A 24594-nucleotide genomic window follows, 5' to 3' on the forward strand; every position below is an offset into this window, starting at 1 on the left:
CTCAGCCAAATAGCGCAGGAGCTGTGTTGGAGCTGCAAGGTGCTGCCTGGGCCTTTCCTTCCGCAGCCGTGGGCACCTGGAGGGGCTCAGCTGGGCCACACAGAGGCTTGCTGGGCCTTGTGGCACTTCAGACTTTTCAGCTTTTGACGCTGCTTCATGACACCCATTTTGGACACAGCTCAATCTGAATTATAAAGTAACAGAGGGTTATGGAACTGCATGGAAGAGTGGCTGTGTAACAGAGTTGAGGGACACGGGATGAAGGGAATCCTGTGGGTATGAGTCCTGCCTGTGAGGGTGCATGTGGCCCTAACACCTGTCTTCCAAAATGTTCTGGCCTGCCACTCTAAGAAACACTGCAATATAGCTGCAAAGTGCATCTAGAAGGGGAGACACAGGCATTCCTCATCAAGAGGAACAGAGTTGAACAACAAAGATGATCAGGGGACTGGAGCATCTCTGCTATGAGGACAGGCTGAGGGAGCTGTCCCTGTGCAGCCTTGAGAAGAGACAGCTGAGAGGGGACCCCATCAGTGTCTGTCAGGGTCTGCAGGGAGGAGTCAGAGCAGGGACCGGGCTCTGCTCGCTGCTGCCGAGCAATGGGACAAGGGACAATGGGCAGTGAGGGGGGCACAGGAAATTCCACCTGAACACGGGGAAGAATTCTACAGCACAGGGGACCAAGTACTGGAACAGATTGCCCAGAGATTCTGTGGAGTCTCATTTCACAGATCCTGAAGAACTGTCTGGAGACAATCCCGTGCCATGTGCTCTGGATGATCCTGCTTGAGCAGGGAGGCTGGAGGCTGACCCGCTGTGGTCCCCTCCAGCCCGACCTCAGTTCTGTCACTCTGAACCGGTCGCACGGCACAAATGGACTACAACTTCCGGCATGCCCCGGGCCGCGGAGCCCCGCCCCCACCGTGCGCGCGCCCTGTCGCGTGGAAGGTGAGCGCGGGGCAGGCCGGGAATGCGAGTCGGGATTGGCCGGCGCGCGCCCCGCTTTCCAGCTTGCCGGGCAGCAGGAAGCGGCGGCGGTGGAGCGGGAAGCGGCGCGGCGAGGAGCTGCTCCCGGTGAGTCCCCGGCGGAACCGCCTCCCCACCCCTCGGAGCGCCGCGTCGTCGGGCCGCGACCCGGCCGGGAATTGAAAAGGGATCGATTTAATGCGCGCTTTGATGACGTAATAAGGACTAACGAGGCGGCAGCGCTGCCGCGCGCCAGGCTCGGGCCGGCAGCGGTCAGGTTCCCTCTCGGGGCGTCCCGCCCGACCCCCGTGCCTGCCGGCGCCGTCCGCACCGCGCCCGGATCCCCCGTGCGCGGCGAGCCCTGGGCGCGGGCCAGGCCTTCCGCCTTCGCCCGCTCCGGGCACTCGGCGGCCGCTCATTGGCTTCTGCGCCCGGGGCGAGTGCTGCCCGCGCCTCGCGATTGGCGGGGGTCGCGCTGAATGACACCGGCGACCGCCAATGAGGCCGCGGGTGGCCGCGGGGAGCGCGGGCCGCAGCCCGCGGGAGGCGCGCGCGGGTGGCGGGAGCCCCGGGTGGGGCGGCTGGGGGTGGGGGCGCCGCCTGGCGGTCGTTGTGCCCACGATCCTGGCGGGAGCGGCACCCACCCCGCGTCCGCGGTTTGGGGCCGAGGTGCAGGATCGGGATCATCGGGATCGTGGCTGCGCCGTGTCTGAGCGTTGGTTTTGAGGAGAACGTGCGGCAGAGTGCATGAGTAATTCTTGCTTCTGCACTGCCCAGCCCGCGGCTCCCCCTTTCCCAAGATGGCGGTGCTGTGGGCACGCCGCATCGGCTCCTGCGGGTCACCCGAGCCGCCCCAGCACTGCCCCGCCCGCGCCGCTGGGATCCATGTGCGCGAAACTAACATCTGGTGCCTGGAACCCGAGGAGCTCCTGATGTAGCCCAGGAGAGTTGTAATAATAGCATGTTTCATTGAGACGGGTTTATAAAAGCAGCTCGGCGAATCGTATGCACATCACATGAAAAGCGTGCGGGGTTACAGGCTCATAAGGCTAAGGCAGTATTTCGATGAGTCTTTCAAGGATATTGCACAGACGATTGAAGCGTTCCACTCTCTGTCGCTCATTTGTGAGCCCACTCATAAGTGGGAATTTGGATCGCTTCTGTCCGTATTCCTCGGCTGCTTTATTTTCCCAACTGTACTTTCCACTCCTTCCTCCAAAGCAGTCACGCTCTTACTGAACATGTGCTGTTTTGTCAGGCCTTTTTCTGCAGTATGACCGAGGTTTTTAAAATGAGAAGGCTCAATGAATGCTGCAACGGCATTTAAATAGCACAGTAAATTCACGTTTTTAATAGTTCTTTGTAGGTTAATGAACTGACATAAATTGTATGTTTCTCACGATTTTGTAAGAATTCTAAGAAAGAAACTTTTTAAAGTATCTTGTGTTTGCTAGGCTAAGGTTGCTCTCTTATTTTCAGGTTTGGGGTGTTTCCTTTAAGATATCCCTACGGTAAAGGAAAAACCATCGGTGATGGAAATCACGAGAGTTGGAGATCAAATTTTTGGTTTTAGGAATTATGCTTTTAATTGCAAGTCATCTGGCCTTTTATAATGTGTCAGAAATGGGCAAGAAGAATTAAACTGTGAGTTATGTAGCTGACACCTTCCCACAGGAGACTTTATGTGAAATACCAGATGGTGAAAGAAAGGCAGGAATTTCTGGTTGTCTTAGACCCACCAAAACAGATGAGGTGAAGAGAATACAGCAGCAGCAGCATCTGCTTCCTTCCACCTCATCTTCTCTTGCAGGCTGGGCTCCTCTGCCCACTTGAAGACCCTGACAGTTGTTTCTGTTGCAAAATACGGAGTATGCAGAATTTTCTTAAGGAAGGATTTGCTTTGATGTTTGATCTTTGTGTACTGTCAAGCCTCTTCAGCAAGAAAGGAGATTTAATCCATGATACAGAGAGTGGCCCACAAGCTCTAAGTAATGTCTAAAGTGTTAGAAAAACGAATTGCTTGTGGGTAAAGTTGCCTTCTTAAGCCCATGAAGACATACTTCAGTGATCTCTGTACCTAAGGGCAGGCTAACAAAGCCTGGGAAAATGGGTGTACCACTGATAGTGGACACAGAAGATCTAGAATTTAGAGGCCACAGGGACATGTAGCAGAAACCCCAGAATAAGGAAGAAACTAATAAAGCAAGCTTAGCAATGTTGTTGGAATTGGCTGGGTAACAGGTAATTCTTCTGGTTGGGGAAGATTGCAGCGACCAACCTAAGAAACCTGCTGATCCAAAAGAAGAGAGGGCTGAGTATGTGGACTAATTAGCATGGGAAGCAAGAAAACCATTAACCAGTAGAAGAGAGAATACCAATTAATTAGAGAACTATGTTACTTGTAACCAGTGAACACTAATCCTTTTGCTTGCTAAAATGTATAATTAGCAAAAAGTTTTTTATAGTTGGTTCTTGATTTGTGGAATTGCACTAGACACCCAGGCTTGTGCAACTTGAAATAAATAATATGTGTGACCTCGAGTGTGTCGTTATTGCCTCGTTGCACACTAGGTAACAAATCCGACTTTTGTGGGCAGCGTTTCTGTGGTTGGCAACATAGCAGTAGCAGGTAGGGCTGGACTTCCCTAAGTAGCTGCTTCTGCAAGTAGCTGCTTCTGCTCTACTTATTTCATTCTCTTGGTATGACTTCTTCATGGATGACTTTTTTTTGTGAGACAAGAAGGAGTGTGTTTTGTGGCGTAAACAGAAACTCCATAATTCTTTTTTTCTGCAGCATTCTAAGTGTAAGCCACATTAGTGTGGGAGTTGAAAATGAGCATTGCTTCATGAATCTGAAGTAATTTTGCCTGGAGGTAATTTGTTGCTTTCGTTGAAACACTTGGATGTTCTGCTGAGGTTCTTCTGCATATGCAGCAGACTACTGTCTGCACCTCATCTACAGGCACCGAGTTCTGCTAAACCTCTCCGGGTCTGAGATCCTCTGCAACTCCCACCCCCAGCTGTTTTCATTGTGTTAGTAAGGGAGGAAGGGCTGTCTGACTACAAGCATTATACATCAAAAGGCTGGCAAAGAATATTTCACTTTACAGAGGAAGAAGTGTAAGTAGGATGGATGAATAAGCTTGTGAGCAGATGAAATCTCTGGCAATTGTAATGCGCTCAGAAACTGAAAATTGCTGCTGTATTAAATCCGTATTTAAAGGAAGTAAACAACTTGTGCTCATGAGCTGCAAAGTGTGAGTTAAATATAAAAGTTTTAAGAACTGTCTGTTACCGAGGGGCTTGGTGGGATTGCAAGAACCAAATGAGGATTTTGAGATTATGCTGAAGTGGTGTTGAATGCGTAGCTGTGGAGGTGTTGCATCCCTGTAGTATTTGTTTTGAGGGTGGTGGGTCCCTGCTGAATCTGTAGGATAAAGAAATACCCACTTTGGCTGTTTCTTCATGTGTCCAAATAAGACAATATTCCACATCCTTAACTGTGCCATTTCCTACCTGTCAGGTAACATTGAGTAAAAAACCTGCAAGCAAGACAGTTTTTGGTTTTATAGTAGTGGCAAAGTGCTAGTTAGTTCACATTTGTATAATAACCTGACTCTGCGCAGTATTTACTGACTGGCACAGTATTCTTACTCTCATACCACATTTGTTTGGCAGACCAGGCCTTTTGCCATGGAAGCTGAGGAAACGATGGAATGTATCCAGGAATTCCCTGAGCACTATAAAGTTATTTTGGATAGACTGAATGAACAACGTGAGCAGGACCAGTTTACAGATATCACTCTGATCGTCGATGGTATGTACAGGCTTGAGAACGAGTTGATATTCAGAGAATTCTGAAAGCTGTCCTGGGATGCTCTTGGATTTTTCATGGTCAGGTGTCAGATGGGGCTGTGAACCAGTTCTTGGTTCTGTACCTGTGTGCAAGTTACTTGCAAAGTTTCATGATAGTGGTTGGTAATTTTGCTTCTGTTTTCCCAAACAAGAGACTAAAATGTTTTCAGATAGAAGCCCTTTTTGAAACTGTTGTGGTATATTTAATGTGCTAAGGATTCCCAAAACATTGTTAAAATACTTTTCTCTGACTTGAGCTGCCTGACTGCATGCAGAGAACTTTTAACACATACTGTGTTTAAATGAAAAAACACCCACACCTTGAAATAATATTTACTTTTCACAGCAGCTTCTCTGGTATCTGTGTGCTATTTTAATGTATACTTTAAAAAGGGTAGAAGCACACACTTTTTGTATGTGTTCTAAGGGCATAAGAACTGTTCTAAAAGGATGATGAAGATACAAGTGCTTATTATTTCCTTAGAAAAGGTGGTATGTGGTAGATCATTTAAGTCTGCTTATATTCCAAACATGTTTTAGAATGGATGAACACTACAGGGAATATAGGCAGTGTCCACTAGGACAGATTTAGCTAAAGGAGTCGCACCTGATCTTTAAAAGGATAGCAGCAACTCACTTGAAGAAAAAGGATCCTACAGAGTCCAGAATAGAAGGAGGTAAGCAAATGAAGAAAAAAAATATTCTTCAGGGACAGCCACAGTTTCCCTGATAGCACTTGCCCTGATTGTTTGCTTCTGCTCTATCTTTACCAAATCCAGAACTCAGAGCTGGTTTTGTGTGCAGCTGTGTAGTTCTAATCTGTGTTGCTTCCTTTGTCCCTGTACCACTGAGCCCTATGAATGTGAATGCCTCCTCTGGGGAGAAGAAATATAGACTCTGGAAGACAGAAAGAATAGAGCAGAACCACTTTTGTTCTGTGGTGTTTATACTGGCGGTGGTGATAACATATATCAGTCTGTAAGAGCAACAAAAACATGAGGCATACAGAGCTGAGCCCAAGACATACCAAGAAAAGTTTGCATAGAAATTTCCAATAATTCATTTGTTAAATATCTGAAAGTGAGTGAGTGAGTGAGTGAGTGAGTGAGTGAGTGAGTGAGTGAGTGAGTGAGTGAGTTCTCCAGCTGGTTGAGTTGCAGAGCTTTAGCAAGGTCAGCAATGTCAGCAAGGTTCTGTGTGAGAAGGGACAAGCCAGTTGCAGTACTATCCTGTGTTACAAAGAGAATCACTCAGTATATGCTGCTGGAATAACGTTTACACTGGGTGGTGTTTTTTTCTACATCTGCACTATAAAGGGAGGAAGGTGTTACCTTAAACCAAACTTTTTGTCTCCCTTTGCAGGTCACCATTTTAAAGCTCATAAGGCAGTTCTTGCTGCCTGTAGCCAGTTCTTCCACAAATTCTTCCAAGATTTCACTCAGGAGCCTTTGGTGGAGATTGAAGGTAATCTGATTTGTGCAAATTAAAGCATTCAGAGTTGTGTGCTCAAGATAGAAATTATTGTAGCATCCTAAGTAGAAGCTAGTGCATAGAGTCAGAGAATGTTTAGGATTGGAGTATAGAATGTTGAGATCATCTAGGCCCAACCTCCCGTTCCATGGGAAGGCATGCCTCCCAGTAGACCAGGTTGGTAAAGGCTGTATCCAGTCTGGCTTTGAACACTTGAACATGCTTGGTTATTGAAAGTTAACTTTCAAGATCTTAGTTCTTGGATTGTTCTGAGACAGTTACCATCACTGGAAAAATCCTCTGAAGAAAAATCAAACTGATAACAGAATTAAATATATTGGAAGGGAAAATGAGGGATTATGTGGTGCTTTTCCCCCCTTCTTTCCTCTAATACATGTCCAGTGAAGGTCAGGCAGACCCTTTATATATTGTTAGGATTAGCAGTACTACACAAAAGCTTTCCCAGAAAAAAGCCATTCTGTCAGCTGAAAAAGGCTGTCAGTGATGGCAAATGCCTTGGCTGGGATGCAAGAGCAAGGCAAACATGGGGTAATAGTTATGTGATAGGCAGGGAGGAAATGAAAATCCTGGAGCAGCATTTCAGCCTCCAGGAATAGTATTTTTGTGTTTAAATCTATATATTATTGAAACAGCTTTTTGTCCATCTTATAATTCCTTTTATCTTTGTCGTGGTAAAACTCCACAGTTGTTCCAGACTATGTTTCTCTAGTAGGTTTTTTTGTTAGGCCAACATGAGTGAGGTTGGAGCTATGTGATTATAAAGATCTCTTCCAACCCAGACCATTCAGTGGAGCCATTTAAGGGTATGACATTTATGAAACTGGTGACTACAGGGCTGTTATCAAAATGGTGTGCAGGCAAGTGTGTAAGATTCATTGGGAAGATGAGGATGCAGAATAGGTAAAGGTAACTTGTTTCTCTTGCCTGTACACAGGTGTAAGTAACATGGCATTTCGTCACTTAATTGAGTTCACCTATACAGCAAAGCTAATGGTACAAGGTGAGGAAGAAGCAAATGATGTTTGGAAAGCTGCAGAGTATCTACAGATGCTAGAAGCAATCAAAGCACTTGAAATCAGGTAAGCACACAAGCCTCTTTTTCTTTCCAACACTGAAGGAGTCTCAATAAGGCTTTTGCAAGAACTGGCTGCCAGTATTTTGCAGTGCTGTTCCTTATACTGGAACCTCCTTGAGTTGTGTAGAACCATATATTCTTCTACTGTAACATACGGTTCAGAATTACAGGGTAAAACAAGATTGTCACATTCATTGGGCTAGAACTCGATGAAAAGTGCCGTGGCTTCTAGATGTTGCTGATGTTGTAGGGCTGTGACTGTGTGGTAGCTGATAGTTGGTCTCTGTGCTGTCTGATGGCCCATACCTGATTGACAGCTGGCTGTGCAGTGACGATGTGTCTCTGGTAATCAGACTATCTTAACAAGTTTGTGCTTGTTTTGATTTTGTGGTGCTTGTTTTGTTTTGTGGTGTTTGTTTTGTTTTGTGGTGTTTTGATTTCTTACAGCTTTCTGTTATTTATTAGAGAATAAACTGTGATCTTCAAACCTCTTGCTGCAAAATTAACCTCTCAAACTTCTTGAATGAATGTAACTATTAAAGTCAGTTTTATGTGGGTTCAATACTCAGTCAAATATTGCTGCAGCACCTGTTATCCAGTACCAGGAACTGTAATCCATTGCCAAAGTCTAGCTTGAAAAAAGTGGATGCCAGTCCCATCATGCTGTTTTCATCAGTCCCATCATGCTGTTTTCATCCCCTTTCTTCTATTTCACTTCCATAAAGTACTCTCATGTTCTCATTCCTTCTGCATGCTACACTAGTAGTTGCTTTTGGTACGTGATCCAGGAGCTCCTTGCAATGTACCTGTGATCTGGTAGACATTAGAAATCCAGGCTATGTGAAACTGGGTTTAGCTACTCTGTTTTCCGATGTGTGAATAGACTAAGGTGCCATTTATAAACTATGGCCTGCATTACATCATTAGTTACACATCTTGCAGTACTTACTTGGAGATACTGGGCAAAGTCTTGTCTCTTGTTACTAGAAAGCCTGGAAGTGATGGGGAGTGCATTACATGAAATGATTCATCATGATGCAGAAGGTTGAAAATCACAGCTTACTCTAGTCAATCTATTTGATGGGAAGATAGCCACTTATTTTTGAAACTGATGATCAGTAGTAAAACCTCCAGCACAGTAGTGCTGTGGATGACTTGAAAACATTGACCCACTCATCTTTGTCTATGTTTGAGATGCCATGCCATCCGTGACATTTTGGAGGAAGGGGATTGTGTGTGTGTTATGCAGTGAGAACAGCACAGAACTGAGGGTTGTGTTTGAGCCCAGAAAATTAAACTAGAATACTTCTTTCACATCCAAGTGGCTTTTTTTAATGTCAGCTATTAGCAGTGTGCCTTTCTGAATTATAGGATGTTAACCCTTGTGCGTATAATTGTTGTGTGAAGTCACAGCTAAAGTGTTTTCTTGACAAGCTCTAAGTACTGCTTGCAGTTGCACACAATCCAGAGCTTAAGAAGTGAATGGCATAGGAGGGACTTAAACCTTATTTCTGAGCAGGCTGGCCAAAGAATTTATTTTAGAGGAATTTTCTTTCCAAGTACAGAATTTCACAAATTTTTAGATAAGTCGTTTACTGCCTTTTCTTCTTGCTAGATGCTTTGTATCATTGAAGTAGAGCTATTTAAAATATTTTATCAGTTTAACAATGTTATTTTACTGCACTGAGGAGTGTAGATTAAGGACAAATTAGCTCCTGATGTGCACACAGATTACATGTCTGATGTGCACACAGATAATCTGGTTGTCATTCGACTTCAAGAAACAGCTAGGGCAGTGTTGAATGCAAAACCTAGATTACTAGGCAGGAATTATTATGTCATTGTTAATTGATTTTAACCATGTTTATGCTTTTCAGGAACAAAGAAAATTCATCACCCTTAGAATCAAATGAAGCACAAGGTAAAAATAAACCAAAAAAGAGGAAGATTGCTGAAACCTCTAATGTTATCACAGAAACACTGCCATCTGCAGAATCAGAGCCTGTTGAAATTGAGGTTGAGATTGCTGAAGGGGCGATGAAAGTGGAGGATGACAGCATTGAAACCCTTGAAGAAGTAGCTTCTGCAGAGCAATCCATAAAGTACATACAGACAACAGGTACATCAGATGAATCTGCTTTGGCTCTTTTGGCAGATATCACCAGCAAGTATCGTCAGGGAGAGAGAAAATGCCAGATGCAAGAAGAAGGTGATAGTGCAACTGACCCCTCGTGCAAACAGGTAGAAGGTATTGAATTTGTGGAACTTCAGCTGTCACACATGAACAATTTATTCCACTGTGAGAAATGTAACCGTTCATTTAAATTGTTTTACCATTTTAAGGAACACATGAAAACACACTCTACTGAGAATTACAAATGTGACATATGCAATAAAAGATACCTACGGGAGAGTGCTTTGAAACAGCACCTCACCTGTTACCACCTTGATGAAGGTGGTGCCAGCAAGAAACAAAGACCTGGCAAGAAAATACATGTATGCCAGTACTGTGACAAGCAGTTTGACCATTTTGGGCATTTTAAAGAGCACCTTCGGAAGCACACAGGTAAGAACACTGCACAGAAGTCCCGTGCTTGTGGCTTTCATCTAGTATTTTGGGCTTTTGCATATTTTGGGAAAATAGATAACATGCTGAAGAGAATAAATGGGTTCTGAGTGCTAGAAATACTTGGCTTCTAGTTATAACTAAAATGGTGGTGTGTCTTTTTGATTGTTCATGGTTTTTTTGTTTTCCATTGATGTTGGAAACTTTTGGGGGATTGAGTTGATTAAAAATAGGCACCTAAAACCAGAAAGTAGTAAGGAAGCTTCTCTGTCAAGTCTATTTTAAATCTTAGAGATTTTTTTTTTAAATTTCCCTTAAGTCATGTTCCCTTTTTCAGAAATTCAGAAGTTCCTCCAAACTGAGGAACTACTTTTATTTTCAAAATTTTCTAGTAAATATTTCTGTTGAAATATTATTTGAATCACAATCTTCTTTGTGGAATACAGTCTAGAGAGTTTCTTTATCTAACAGAACTTCTGAGCAAATGCCTGTTAGACATAAAATACTCTCAAAGAATTACATCTTGTACCATCATGCTTGGAAAGTTTCACATTTGTTCTTGTCTCATCTCATCTATGATTTGAATATGATTTGAATTTTCTTGGTTATTTAAGGAAAACTACTAAAACTGGCAAAACATTCCTAGTCATTATAGTACACTTTTTTTACTGTGAAATCTGCCTCTGAAATCTGGGTAGCAAAAATCTTTTGAGTACAAGATTTGATTTGTGGTCCTCCCCTTCTTCTTTTTAGTACAGGAGATTACATCTTCATCTCAGTGAAGAGTCAGCTGACTGAACAGACACTGAAAATGACACAGATAACTGAATGTAAAATATATGTCATCTTGATCTTCCAGATGTTTTTGTTTAATATGGCAGTCATGAGTCATTAGTAAAAGTTTAATGGAAGGTAGCAGCTCTATTTCTTTTGCAGCTTGTTATTGTTAAGGCCTTTTAATTAGACTCTGTCTGTGTACGGGACTGCTGAGTATTGATATATGGCGGTGTCCAGTCTATTTCCAATAGTCTCTTAAAGTTCCTTTTAACAAGCTTTGGGAAGTCCTTATCCCCTGTAAAGCAGGGAGTGTTTCTCCATTACAGGCAATTCAAACAGGTGCTAGTTAGCAAAAATCTATTTGGAAAAAAAATTGTAGCAGATAACCAGAGTAATCCAAACTATGTAATATGTTGGTTGCTCTTGCAAAGAACATTTTCGATTCAAAGCAAGTTAGCTGATCACAAGAGGTACAAAATACTTACTAAATATATATTGATCTAATAAGTATAACATATGGAATCTAATTACTTAGTGTAGCATTTTCAAAAGCCTTAAGCTTAAAATAAGAACAGATATCAGCATTTACTGCGGTCTCCTAAGGAGAATGAAAAAGCTCCCATTCTCTTACAGGCTTTCTAAATTCTGAGTTCTGTACAGCACTGGTTGAATGCTAAAATGAACTTGAAAGGCCTGTGAGAAAAAATGTCCTAAAAATATTTTATCCTGTTGTTGCTCAATCACTATACCAGCAATTACATTAAAATAGCAGTGGGGCAGTAATAGGATAATAAAATGGCTTGGGTTGGAAGGGACCCTACACGTCATTTAGTTTGACCCTCTGGGGCCATGGGAAGGGTACCTTCCACTAGACCAGGTTGCTGTGAGCCATATCCAGCCTGGCCCTGAAGATTTCTCATGGAGGGGATAACCACAGCTTCTCTGGGAAACTTGTTCTAATCCATCACCACCCTCTGAGAAAATAATTTTTTTCCTAATATTTAACCTAAAGCTACTCATTTCAGTTTAAGGCCATTCCACCTTTGTCATTATCACTACATTCTCTTTTAAGTCCCTTTCCAGCCTTCCTGTAGACTGCCTATAGGCACTGGAATGTGCTCTTAGATCTCCTTGAAGCCTTTTCTTCCTCAGCCTGAACAACCCTAAGGCTCTCAGCCTGTCTTCACAGCAGAGCTACCAGGAGGATCTCCTCCGTGATTTTTAGGGCATGGAGGTGAGACTGACTGGCCTGTAGTTCCTGAGCTCTTCCTTATGGCCCTGTTTTGAAAGGGCTGTGCTTCTGCTTTTTCAGTCGTCTTGAACTTCACCAGACTGCCACTCCTCAAATTTTATGGATAGTTGATTAACAGCTTCCTTCACCAGCTCTCTCAAGACCAGCTGATGCACCTCATCAGGTCCCATGGACTTCCTTTTTGTGTTTGAGTTTGTCCAGAAGCTCTTTAGTCATCCATGCATGCTTTGTAGAATCATACAATTACAGAATGTTTTGCATTGATAGGAGCCTTGAAGATCATCTAGTTCCAAACCCACTAGCTGCTTGGGCAAAGTCCATGATTTTTGACCTGCAACACTGAAGGCAGTTCAGCATCCTCTGCCGTTCCTGTAGTACCCTCTCCAAAAATGTAACATTTTGTAACCATTGAGGGGAATGTTCCCACCATTTAACATCTTTTTGTAGCTTTCAGGTGTATTAGGGGCACTTCAGCTACTTGTGAATTTCTTTTGAAAAGCTAATTAGGAACTTGTAAATATTTCTGAAGATTGTTTTTCCACTGCAATATCCAGTAAGTATTGCATGCCTGAAAATGCAGGCTTTTTAACTAGCTAGGATTGATCCTAATGAAATTCACTGAAATGGTTCAGCCTCTTTTGGAGTTCATTAGCTGTTTGTTTCAGTAGTGGTTCATTTTCTGGAGCTCAGTTTCAAGCATAAGCTGTTGTTACTGAAAATAAAAGGTTGTACTATTTAAATTCTTCCTTCTTTAACATGTCACTTTGTATATTGACTTACGTTGATTCTTTAATTGTAACTATTATCAGATGAAAAGTGTGAAATAGCTCCTATTTCTTTAAATATTTTGCCAGAACAGTAATATAATTTCCATAAATATCTTAAAAGCTACTGGTTATTGTTACATTGATTTTCTTCTAAATGAGACTTATGACTCTACATCAGGTTTTTTGTCCTTTTATATTGTATTTTCATCTCTTTTTCTGCAGAATAATCCCGTTGGCCACATCTTTACAGTGCATTTATCAACTTAGATGTGAGAGAAAGAGAGGGAGAGACCTGAAAGAAGACTGGGGGTTTTATACACTGACAAATCCTTGTATCTGTCTCAACAGGTGAAAAACCCTTTGAATGTCCAAACTGCCATGAACGGTTTGCTCGGAATAGCACACTGAAATGTCACCTGACAGCTTGTCAGTCTGGAGCTGGTGCTAAAAAGGGAAGAAAGAAGCTGTATGAATGTCAGGTGGGTAATGGAAATAGGTTAGATACCTCCTTCCTTCAAGGAGCATGGGAGGACTGAACAGGAAAGGCAATGAGAGTGGCTTATGTCTCTAAGAGCTACTTCAGTAAAATAATATTGAATCACAGAATCACAGAATATGCTGGTTTGGAAGGGACCCACAAGGATTGACTCCAACTTCCAGCCTTGCACAGGACACCCCAAGTTACACCCTGTGCTTGAGGGCAATATCCAAACACTTCTTGGGCTCTGTCAGGCTGGTGCTGTGACCACTGCCCTGGGGAGCTGTTCCAGTGCCCAAATACCCTCTGGGTGAAGAAACTTTTTTGATATCCAGCCTAACCTTCCCCTGGCACAACTTCAGGCCATTCCCTTGGGTCTTGTCACTGGTCACCACAGAGAAGAGATCAGTGCCTGCCCCTCCTCTTCTAACGAGGAAGTTGCAGACAGTAGTTTGTGGTCTTTGGATCACATTCAACCACAATATGCAGATAAATCCTCACATGCAAGTATCTCCATTTAAAATCTGGAATTACGGATGTGGAGCCTCATAAGACTTACAATCATAAAGATTCTTCTGGGTAGGCTGCATTTTACATTTGCTTCTTTTTCAAGGCTCTTGATACACTGTCCTAGGCCTTTCCCACTTCTATGCATGCTTCACTAAAGGTAAAGCCCAAAGTAAAGTCCAAAATACAAATTATTATTTAATTTCTTGTTCTGTTATTCTCTGTTTGATACCAAACACACTGATTTTGTCTGGAAAGTAATTCAAATTTATGATGGCAGTCTGTAGTATTTTTTAAGCAAAATAGATGCTGTAGAGATTGCTGGGGTACTTGGTCACTATATGTAACTGACATTTGAAAAACTGTTGAGATAAATCTTACTTCACTTTTAAAGAGCTGATTCAAGTCATAACTCATTTTGTAAACTTCCTCATCCTCTCACAGATGTTGTAAATGTGGATTTGTGTCCCTTCAGCCTGCAGGAACTGCAGCAATTCTTGGATAAAATTTTAGTTTTTAGAACTAAATTTGAAGAAATCTTTGTTCACTGAACAAAGACGAGAGAAAAAGTTGTGGTTTCCTTTTGTGCTCCTCAGGTGTATGCCTTGAATACTGAATTAGATTCTGAGTGGCAAGAACAGTAATTTTGTGCCTGGGCATTGCTGATAGTCATTATCTTTATGTATGACTAAGTAATTTTGAGTGCTTATCTATAATATTAGTATTTTTAAAATACTAAATACTACTGTTATTACTAATATTACTAATATTAGTGTTTTAAAAATACTAATATTATAGATACATATGTGCAATCTCTTTCTGAAATGTGAGCCTGGGGGAAAAAAATGTGTGGCAATAGTATTACAACCCATTTTAGCAGACTTCAGCAGCAAAATGGAGATGTTTGTCTTGACTACATAGACCTGCTCTTGAGTTAATCCTGTCAGATACTCTCTCCATTACCTTTCTGTGCAGTTACTGAAAATTATGAAGAGACAGAACATCCTCTTTCAAAACTGTTTGTCAGCAGTGAAGGGGTGTTGATATGTGTGTTCTTGTTGCTTTCTACAGTGAAACATATTTCCATGGACAAAGACTTCTGAGCCTGTGGGTTTTTTTACTCCAAGCCTGACTCTACCCACTCTTCTGTCTCCTCTGTTCTGCATCTCTTTTATTTCTGCAGTCTCTTTCTGTTGTTTCCCAGCTATTTACCTCCTGTGCCAGCTGAAGGGAATGGAGCTCAGGTGCTTTGTGAAAACAGAATGTCTGATGTTGAGGCAGTACTTTTGGCTGGAAGAGAATGCGAGGGATGGAGTTTTAAGTTTTAGCTGCTGAAATCATTCAAGTGGGTTTTTTTAATCACAAAATGAGAGAGTTCAGCCTAGCCTGTTAAACCTCACGATGTCATGAGCAAGTGAAAGCTGATAAGGAAAAGTTGTTCAGTAGTACTGCATCTAGAATGTCAGTAAAACAATAGTTTGCATTACACTTGCAGTGCACGCCATTAAGGCATAAATATTTTTCCACCCAAAACTCTAGTGCCAGATATGTATTGATTGGGGTATGGTACTTACATGAATATCAGATGAGAAAACTTTAAAATGCTCTACTGACTTGTGAATTTTATAGGTATCTTATGCATGCACAACTCAAAATAGCTCACCATTCTTAAAAAAGGAATGAATAAATATCAAGTCTTATGTTCATTTGAAGCTTTCGTCTCAGCTTTTACCTCTAAAATGTATGTTTTTTGAATCCACGTAGCAAGAAGCTATACAATGTGAAGCCATGATCTCATACAGGCACTGTTTTTTGTCACATTTCTGTTGGCACTGTTTAAGATGCTGTATCTTTTGTTTCAGGTTTGTAACAGCGTGTTTAACAGCTGGGATCAGTTCAAAGACCACTTGGTAATACACACTGGTGACAAGCCCAACCACTGTACCTTATGTGATCTGTGGTTTATGCAAGGCAGTGAGCTGAGAAGGCATCTCAAAGAAATGCACAATATTTCAGAACTATTAGTGACAGAAGAGGTTCTTCCAGTGGAAGCTATGGAAGCTGAACCAGTAACGTCAATGACAATAATAGAACAAGTTGAGCAAGTGCATGTCCTACCAGTAATTCAGGTACAAGTGGATCCTGCACAGGTAACTGTGGAACAGATGCACCAGGATCTCATACAGGACAATCAAGTGAAAGGCACACAGATGGAGGAACTACAGGAACAGGTGCAAATTAGTTACTTGGAAGTTGAACATATTCAGACTGAACAAGGTGCTGAAGTTCATGTGGAGCAGTTACATGTTGAGCATGTAAATCAAATACAGATGGAAGAAGTACAGGCAGAACTTATAGATGGAACAGACCTTGAACAAGTAGAATATCGAAGTGATGATCAAGGAGAAACAGAAGAAAAGGATCACAATCAAGCAGATGATGCAGATAAGGAACATCATGAGCAACCTGAAGACTTAAAAACACAACAGTTAGTGGATACACAAAATGCAAAAGTGGATGAGTAGGACACATAATGACACTGCAGTTTTAGGAATGAAATACCAAATTATTTTTGTTAACTTTTACATTGGTTTTTGAACTGTCACTGGTCACCTTTCCAATATGCTGTCCATAGGGAGCTGGACAAGTGGACCAAAATTAGCTTTCTTCATGTACAATTAAACTTCTCTCATATGTGAAAAATACTTCCCCATTCATGTAGTGCCATGAAACAGAAACTACCACAAGACACGGACAACTTTGTGAGATTTTTAGCAATGAATAGCTTGTATCATTGTATCATTACACCATTCCTGGGCATATGCAAAAGTAATTTCACCTCTTCTCCTCTTGCAGTAGAAGCAAAGTCTTGTATAAATTTCCAGGATGTCTGCGGCAGGAGAGTCAGTAAAATCTGAGGGGTTCTGCTGTAAGTGGCAATTACATACCTGTGAATTTTTGGATCTTAACTTTCAGGCTGGGCTAAAAGCACTGTTGCTGGAGGTCTCTGAGCACAAAAGTCTTGTGCCTTTTCAACACTGAGTGGTTAAATTTCCACAAAGTTTCTAGAGTTTTTGAGAACTTAGTTCTGTGAAAGGCAGTGTAGGTAATGTTTTAGTGCTTTATTTTTTTGCTTGAAATTGCCTGTTACTGATTTTCTTTTTGCATTAAATTTAGAGGTGGGGGGCTGAGGGAGGGAACAGACTTCACTTGGAGGCAGCAGGACACATTAAATGGGACATTTAAAACTAGGAAGAGCTTGGTGAAGTCTCTGATAAACATGATTTGGAAGAAAGCTACGAGCAGGCTCTTCTTTTATAAATAATCATTTTTGAAAATGAATATGTTTAAACATAAACAAAGAGACTTGTGTATATGGTATCAGGTTCTTGGGTTTTTTGAAATTAAATTCTGACACTTGACAAAAAGATGTGCTAAACATAAAACTAAAAGCCATAGGTATGAGTGCTAAACTGGATTGAAAAGTAGAAGTGTAAATAGTTTAATCAATATTAGAAAATAAAATAATACCAACCATTAAATGTTGCATTATTTGTTTCATCCAATATATTAGAAACAACTGAATGAGTGGCAATTAAGTGCCAAGTTCCAGTGTTAACGATCAATCTCATTTTTAATATGATTAATAGCTTTTTACTGTAAAGTTAGATTCTTTTAGAAAATGCTTGTTTGGTCAAGGATTTTTAGAATGTCTTAAATTACTGCTGGAGGTTAGAGGTGCTCCAAACTCCTGAAGAAACTTTATTTTTCAAGCCTTAAATTAAGGGAAGAATTTTTGCAAGGACAGTCCCTACTGCTCTTGGTAATACTATAGATCTTAGTTAAAATCAGGCTTTTCTATTCCATCTTCAAATGCTGAACTGTTTCCTGGTATTCATGCTTTTATTTAGTTTCATTCAATATTATTGTGTTTCATCATAGCCTTTGAGAAACTGTTGCAAAAGAAACATTGATGACAATTAAAATTTCAAACAATTTGATTTATGTAACTTGCATTTTTTTTTAAATTGTTTTGCATTTTCTGAGATGCAAATAATCTGTGATGAGATTCTGTGCAGGGGAAAGGATGTGGCCCAATGTTTTTAATGAGAATAAATTTTAGGTATTATGCTTATACCTGGCTTCTGATAAGTCTTCAGATAACACAGAGGGGACTGGCCTGTTTGGTTAGCTGCCCATCTCTATACCTTTTAGGTATAAATGCATACAGACAAAGTCTGTTTCGGTGGAATCAAAGGAACAATCTGACTGTGCACCTAACCAACAAAATAAACTTCTGTTTAGTTTTTTAGTCGAGTGTAAATTGAAGAATTCCATGCTATTGCCAGCAAGGCCGTGGTTGGTAAGCACAGTGTCCTGTTTCTTGGCTCTGTTTGCTCTCCCCTTTCCAACAGCGGGGATTTGTAGTAGAGGAGCGGTGCTCTGCGGTTCTGCCCAGCGCAGTCCGTCCCGACTACCCGTGAGGCCCGGCAGGAGCACGGGCTCCCCTCGTCACCCCGAGGGACATGGAGGAAAGCTCTCCTCTAGAAATAACTCTGCTCAGAGGGCGGTTCTTCCTCCCCGGTAACTTCCTTCCCAAATGACTGAAGCCCAGATTCTTGCCAGAGCAGCCCTTCGTGCCCCTTCCCAGCCAGCGCAGCCCGCAGGAGCAGGGAAGGCAGCGGCGCCCTGGCAGCTCCCGGGCCGCGCCGCCGGAGGCGGGGAAATGGCGCGGCCGCCGAGAGCAGCAAATGGCGGTGCCGGGCGGGGCCGATGGCCGCGGCAGGATCGCGGGAAGGGCCGGGCCGGCGGGGCCCAGCGGGGCTGGGAGGAGGCGGCGGCAGGCAACCGGATCTTTCCGCAGGGAGCTCAGGCAAGGGCCGGGAGCCGCGGGCTGGCGGCCGAGCCTCCCCGCCAGCCTCCGCCGCAATGCCGCCGGAGGTGTTCAGTAGTGTCAGTAATGTGGTAGTGTCAGCGCGTCGCTGCTGTTTTACCCCGTGTGTTGGTTTGCTTAGAGACGAAGTACACTGGCGAAGTGGAATCATGGAGACACTCCAATCCCACCTGGACGCCTTGCTGTGTCACTTGCTCCAGGTGATCTTGCCTTGGCAGGGGCTTGCGCTGGATGATGTCCAGAGGCCCTCAACCCTAGAGAATCTGCGTTTTCCCCGCAGAGGTTACTGGTGCAGAGTCCCGCATCTTCCTAATGCTGAGCCTCTTCATCATGAGGCAGTACCTGGTGTGAGCCCCCAGGGTTCCAGTTGCTAATTAAATGCAGATTGTTTGAGGCATACGCGCGTTTTATCTGAGACTGTCTCAGACTAGGGGCTGTCTGGAGTCTGAGGAAAAAACGTTCTGATTCAAAGAAATTTCATCCCACGTTTGACCTACAAAATACCCGACAAGTTCCGTGGGAGGAGCAGGGACATGCTGCAGTGTTTTATGGGTTGGATTGTTAATTTGGACAGTGCCGTCCTGTTCTACAGCTTCATAGCACGAGGGACTGTCCCCATCAGAGCAAACCTGTCGTTTCGGGACCTGCTCCTTTGAGGATGTAGTCTGGCATCTCAGTTCATCTACAACAAGTAGATTTGTTGATATTATGGATGCACAGGTGTTCTAGCCTGTTTAGGTTGTCCCAGTTCAGAAAAACTAAAAACTGGTGCTTGTTATCAAAAGAGTATTTGCTCATATGTATATTTAAAAAATCCACCTTCATTTAAGAAATCTAATTCTGTCATAAAGGGCCCTAAATAACATATATTTTTTTCTTGCACTAAGTAATTTCTTTTAAAGTATTTTGTCACATCTACAGCCGTTCCAGGGCCTGAGCAATCTCATAAATAGAAATGAGTAAATAATTTGGTTGAGATTATTTATTTTTCCTGAATGTGTTATATTTTATCATCTACTGTCTTTCATTCATTGATTTTTTTTTCTAAATAGTGCCTTGTCGAACAAATAGCGGTGAAGACTTTAAGAGTTTAGTCCTAGATAGGCAGTCTGTTTGGGAGTTAGGAAATAAAATACTTGAACATGCCAGTTCTCCTATTCTTACAGTTGCTTGTTTGGGATCTTTTCACAGTGTTGTTTTAATACTGCAGCTCTGGGTTGGGTGTTTAAAAAAATGTCCACTTGTGGAGTCATTAGCTTTGCCAGATGGAAAAACAGTGATTTTTTGAACTGACACAAGATCTCTACTACTGGAAATACAAATAATTCATTATAACACATTAAAATGTATTGATTCTGTTTTGAAGGCAGTTAAGTTGCACTGGCAGATAATTGGGTTTTTCATACTGCAGCCACATTACAATAAACTGATATGTTGGCCCTTTTTGAAAAAGGATTTTTCTTTGGTTCCTGTAGGTTAAACTTCATGGAAGCATTTTCTGGACTTTACCACTGAGAAAATGCTCTGAACTGGGGCCACTGCAAGTTCCCACTCCATGAGGTACTGACCCAAGGAAGTACAGAACTGAGACAGCTGTAGTGCTTTATCTGCAGGAGGTACATGTGACGGACATGTCTGTAAGATACACATTCGGAAGGTGCTCTTTGTGGGAGGATTTGGGGTTGTTGCCCTTTTTTGGGCCAGGTTACACTAGGGTGGAAGAACACAACCAAGGACAGCTTACGATTTTGAACGATACTGACAAGTGGTGGGATTAGCTCCTTACAGCTGGAACACCACACAATTTCTTCATGGCCAGTTTTATGTCCACTGTTGTTCCAAAACCCTAGCAACTGGGTGTGTTTGCTTCTCTTCCTGATATTTTCTGTGAGTTGAGAAATAAACTTAACCTTTGAAATTTTTGGCTAACGCTGAGAAAATCTCCAGCGTGGTTCTTCTGTGTGTTTGAAAGAAAATAGTCCTTCATGCATAGATAGCTCTCTCTTAGGACAGATGGCAAATATTATTTAGCTCAGCCTCTAACTTACTGTGGAGTACCTAAGTGGCTTTTCCCTCTTTTTAATTTTTTTTCAGTGTTTTTTATGGTTACACAGACTAATAATCCTGTGGGCAGGCAGTGATGGAACTGAAAATACTGTCCAGTTTTCTGACTTTCTCTCCTGAAGCAAGAAACCAAAGAGTCTTCTCAATGCAAGGAAAACAAGTTACCAAACTCCGAAATAGAAATCAGTGTGTTGCTTGCTTGAAATATGAGAGGACTATGCCTAGTGTGGGAAGTATAGGGTAGTACTCACTTTCTTATGTTGTTAAAATAAACACAAATTTACTCAGTGCCCTGGAACATTATTTGGAAACCACTAATATTTTCTAAGAAATTACACCTTTTGCATAGTATCCAAGGATTTTCATTGCTTGCAGGATTAGTGCATCATATGAGCATCTCTTCTGGTTGTGAATTGGTATTTTAAGATGCAGACAGAGTTAGAGATTATACCAATCTAGATATCTGCAATGAAATAATTGAAAGTATGACTGTGCTAGTGGTAAATCTTGTTAGTGTTGCATGGAGGCAGATCTGCTCTGTGTGGGGAGAATTACTGGGATACATTTTCTGCTGGTTGTCATGGGAATCACAAATCCACGCAGCTGTACAGCAGTGCATTGATCTGTGCGTGCAGTGTAATCCAGTTTCCAAATTAGGCCATCAGTTCTGAGCAGATTGATAACAGCTGGATTAAATGCTCTCCATTCACTCCACTGGAAGTAGTGCCCAGAGTCCAGCCAATGCACCTCAGATCTGCTCAGAAAGACACAGTGTTATAGCATGGAGCAATTTCATGTTGTAATGGCAGTGTATGACTTGCCTCAGTGTCCCAGGCCCCATGTTTTTCAGGTGTTTATAATAAGTAATTGTTCTCAGCCTGCATTATTATGTCATTTATGTTTTAGAGATTGTATCAAAAGTATAAGGACTCTTTAGTCCCTCATTAAGATAGCCTGGTTATTACACTGTGCAGCAATGTGTGCTGATACTATCATGACTTTAAAGCTCTAATTGCAAAGTAAGATTGTGTTTAATCTGGAAGGCATTTAGAAACCTGCAAGCAATTTGGTAGTAGAGTGTGCTTGAAAACTATTTGAACAATTCAGGACAACTACTACTGATGTACTACTGACCTGATCCCTCTTTTATTATTTTGCAATTACTAGATTTTTTTTTTTTTTTGCAATTAGTATTATTACTTCCACTGCATTTCCTGTAGCTTGCTGAAATGTACTTATGAACTTCAGTGTTAGAGAAAGTTCTCACAAAGATGAGCAAGCAGTTTGTATGTACAAGGTGGCCTCTTTGAGAGGCTGTGTTTCTGTAAAGTCACAGGCCTGTCCGCTACAGCAGGCCTGTAGATAGGGCAGTTTTTTGGACAGCACAATTGAAAAAAACCCATTTTTCTTTGTCGCACAGAAGTTGATTGTACTGCCAGTTTTCTCTGCCCTGCCAGGCCACCGTGAATTGAGCTAATTGTGGGCTGAGAGGAGTAGCATGAAACTGGGCTCAGAATGTAACTGTGCTTCTCATTTTCAGTTTCATTTTTACACACAACAGAGTGGTGTAAGTTTGGGGTTTTCTCGTTGGTTGTGGGTTCCATAGAATTCTCATTTAGAAGCTTGGTTTTCCAGAACTCAGGTTGAAGAGTCTGTTTTAGCTCGTGCCCAAGTCCAAAAATTATAGTGTAGGACTGAGCCTGGGGCTCTGCTCCTAAATAAAGTTCCACTTCTCTGCCCAAGCATGGCGTAATTGCACCGAAGGAGAGCTGATCACTGAGCAGTCAGTGTTTAATTCCTAGCGGCACATTTCTGTTAGCATTTAATGGGGAAGTCTTGCTTTACTTGCTCTCAGCAGTGTGCAGGGTTGTTTAAGATACCAAAAAGCATGCCACAGGGAGCACAGGGATTTCAGTTTTCCAGGGATGTTAAGCATTGCACAGCTGCAGCATCACACTGAACACAGGCACTGCAGACCTCTGTGCCTGTACATGTTGTGTCCCTCTGCCTGGACGGGAGCACATTCAGCCTGGACTTCCTTTACCTGTGCTGCTGCAGCAAGGGCAGAGGGCAGCTGCACTCTCCTCATTAAGCGCTTGTGTTTGTAACTGGAACTGCATTTCTGCAGGGGCTGCCCCTGGAGAGCCGCACTGAGGCTGGGGGCATCCATGACAGGTTGAAAAATGCTCAGGTTCTGCAAGGATCAGATTTTGAAAAAAACAGCAATGGAAAGTAGTTCAGAAGTAGTACTAATGCAAAGTGTCAGCTCTTTTGCAGGATATGAATGGCTAATTTTTATCTTAATGTGAAGTGTAATCAGCTCCATTTGGAGATTTCTCTTGACAGTATTTCATTTGTAATTAAGATTGACAACTTGTGGAGTAATGATTTTCAGAAGTATTTTATTTCAATGTTTTTGTTCTTCTTCTTCCTTGGGGTTTTGAGTTTTGGCTTTTTATTTTTTTTAATATCTCATGTTTTTGTGTCCCAACCGCCTTTTGGCTGCTTGATACCACTTGAAACAGCTGATAACCTTGCTAAGTAGAAAAAATGAAAATGCAAATTTCCCTTAATAATCAAGAGCAGGAGCATCAGTACAAGCTGGGGTTTTCCCAGATGTGGATTATATCATCCTCTTTGCTGGTCTTTGGTGACCCAGGATCCAGTGACCCTCTGAGAATGTGTTTGGTAGAAAGATGAAAGATTGAAGTTAAGAACTACCTGTAGCCCTACTCATGACATGAAAGTATAGACGTTAAGCGAAGTATATTGAATATTTATGGAGATATATGTTGGAGTTGCTGAAATTTCTGTACTTAGCAGAACGAGCACATTGACACTGAAGCTTAATTCTTGCTAAATATCACATTACTTTATTCAGGTGTCTTCCACAGAGCTGCGCCCATAACCCTGATGTTGAAAAATTATTTCTTAACTTTCCTTCACATGAGGATGTGATAGTTGCATACATAACTTTTGTGTTTGTAAATTGCTACATGGATCTGCATTACAGTTGTTGAACTGCCTTCTCTCCAGCTTTCTAGAAATTTGCATTAATGGTTTTCAGTGCTTAGAGGATAGTTGAGCAGTGACAGTACATTGAAAGGCTGCATCTGAATTCCTTCTTCTGGGTTCAGGACAGGGATTCAAATACACCACTAAGGTCTGTGTAAGTTGCCAGTTGTGAGACTCTTTTTGAGAAGCTCTTTTGATGTGAGTTCTGTTGGTTTTGTTTGTTCTGTTTAAAAGCATACAGAACTTGTTTTGTTCAGATGTACCTGCTTCAGCTGGCAGACACTGGAGTGACAATTAGTTGCAATACAGTTCCCCAGCAATTTTATCCTTCAGAAGTGCTTTGTGAAGTTTGGCAGCTTTAGCACTGGGAATTCACTTTTTTTGGTTTTGGTCTCCACTAATCCTCCCAACAGTAAATATAGCATGGCATGTGAAAGGGATTTCAAGGCTGTGAACAGATGTCTGCCAAGGCCTCTGAAGTTTTAAAGATTATTTGCACTCATGTTCTATGTACAATTTGTACAGTCAAGTTTTACATCTGCTACCGTAATTTTCATCTGTGTAAGACATTCTACCAATAGAGGGATTGACAAATGCATGTCAGTACAGAAGCAACACGGACATGCTCAACAGATGTCTGTTTTATCTGATTATTGAAGTGCAAGCACTAGGTCACCCAGTGAAACCACTGAGGAAGGATGAAAAAAAGCCTCTATTAACAGTATTTTTTCTGTGTTCCTTGAATTACTAAGTTAGAAATCAGAATTAAAAGAAAGACTAAATTACTTGGTAATAATAATTGCATGAAAACTCTGTTAGAATTGGAATTCCCATGTTGGGAACTCATCTTTATCAAGCAATATGAGTTGTCTCTGTATACATTTTTT

The 24594-nt window shown here is 42.0% G+C and overlaps 1 protein-coding gene across 3 annotated transcripts; it reads left to right on the plus strand.

Annotated features, from left to right (window-relative positions):
- The first annotated feature begins 959 nt into the window (after positions 1-959).
- ZNF131 (zinc finger protein 131) lies at positions 960-17620 on the plus strand. 3 transcript variants are annotated; one of them, XM_084225302.1, is made up of 8 exons: positions 960-1074; positions 4645-4783; positions 6184-6285; positions 7247-7391; positions 9265-9628; positions 9731-9953; positions 13098-13228; positions 15597-17620. In XM_084225302.1, the coding sequence occupies exons 2-8, from the start codon at positions 4660-4662 to the stop codon at positions 16257-16259; spliced, it is 1752 nt and encodes a 583-aa protein (XP_084081428.1). In that variant the 5' UTR covers positions 960-1074; positions 4645-4659; the 3' UTR covers positions 16260-17620. The 3 variants fall into 3 exon arrangements, with proteins under 3 accessions (XP_084081428.1, XP_084081429.1, XP_084081427.1); XM_084225303.1 differs by having other exon boundaries at positions 9265-9308; positions 9543-9953; XM_084225301.1 differs by having other exon boundaries at positions 9265-9953.
- The last annotated feature ends 6974 nt before the right edge of the window (positions 17621-24594 follow it).

Source organism: Fringilla coelebs (genome assembly GCF_963513975.1).
Source record: "Fringilla coelebs genome assembly, chromosome: Z".
Lineage (NCBI taxonomy): Eukaryota > Metazoa > Chordata > Aves > Passeriformes > Fringillidae > Fringilla > Fringilla coelebs.

Bases quoted from the DNA above. Each gene is read 5' to 3' on its own strand.
- ZNF131 (XM_084225301.1), top strand. From the start codon at position 4,660: ATGGAAGCTGAGGAAACGATGGAATGTATCCAGGAATTCCCTGAGCAC. The intron at 7,392-9,264 runs GTAAGCACACAA...TATGCTTTTCAG, and splicing joins ATCAAAGCACTTGAAATCAG to GAACAAAGAAAATTCATCAC. The intron at 13,229-15,596 runs GTGGGTAATGGA...CTTTTGTTTCAG, and splicing joins AGAAGCTGTATGAATGTCAG to GTTTGTAACAGCGTGTTTAA.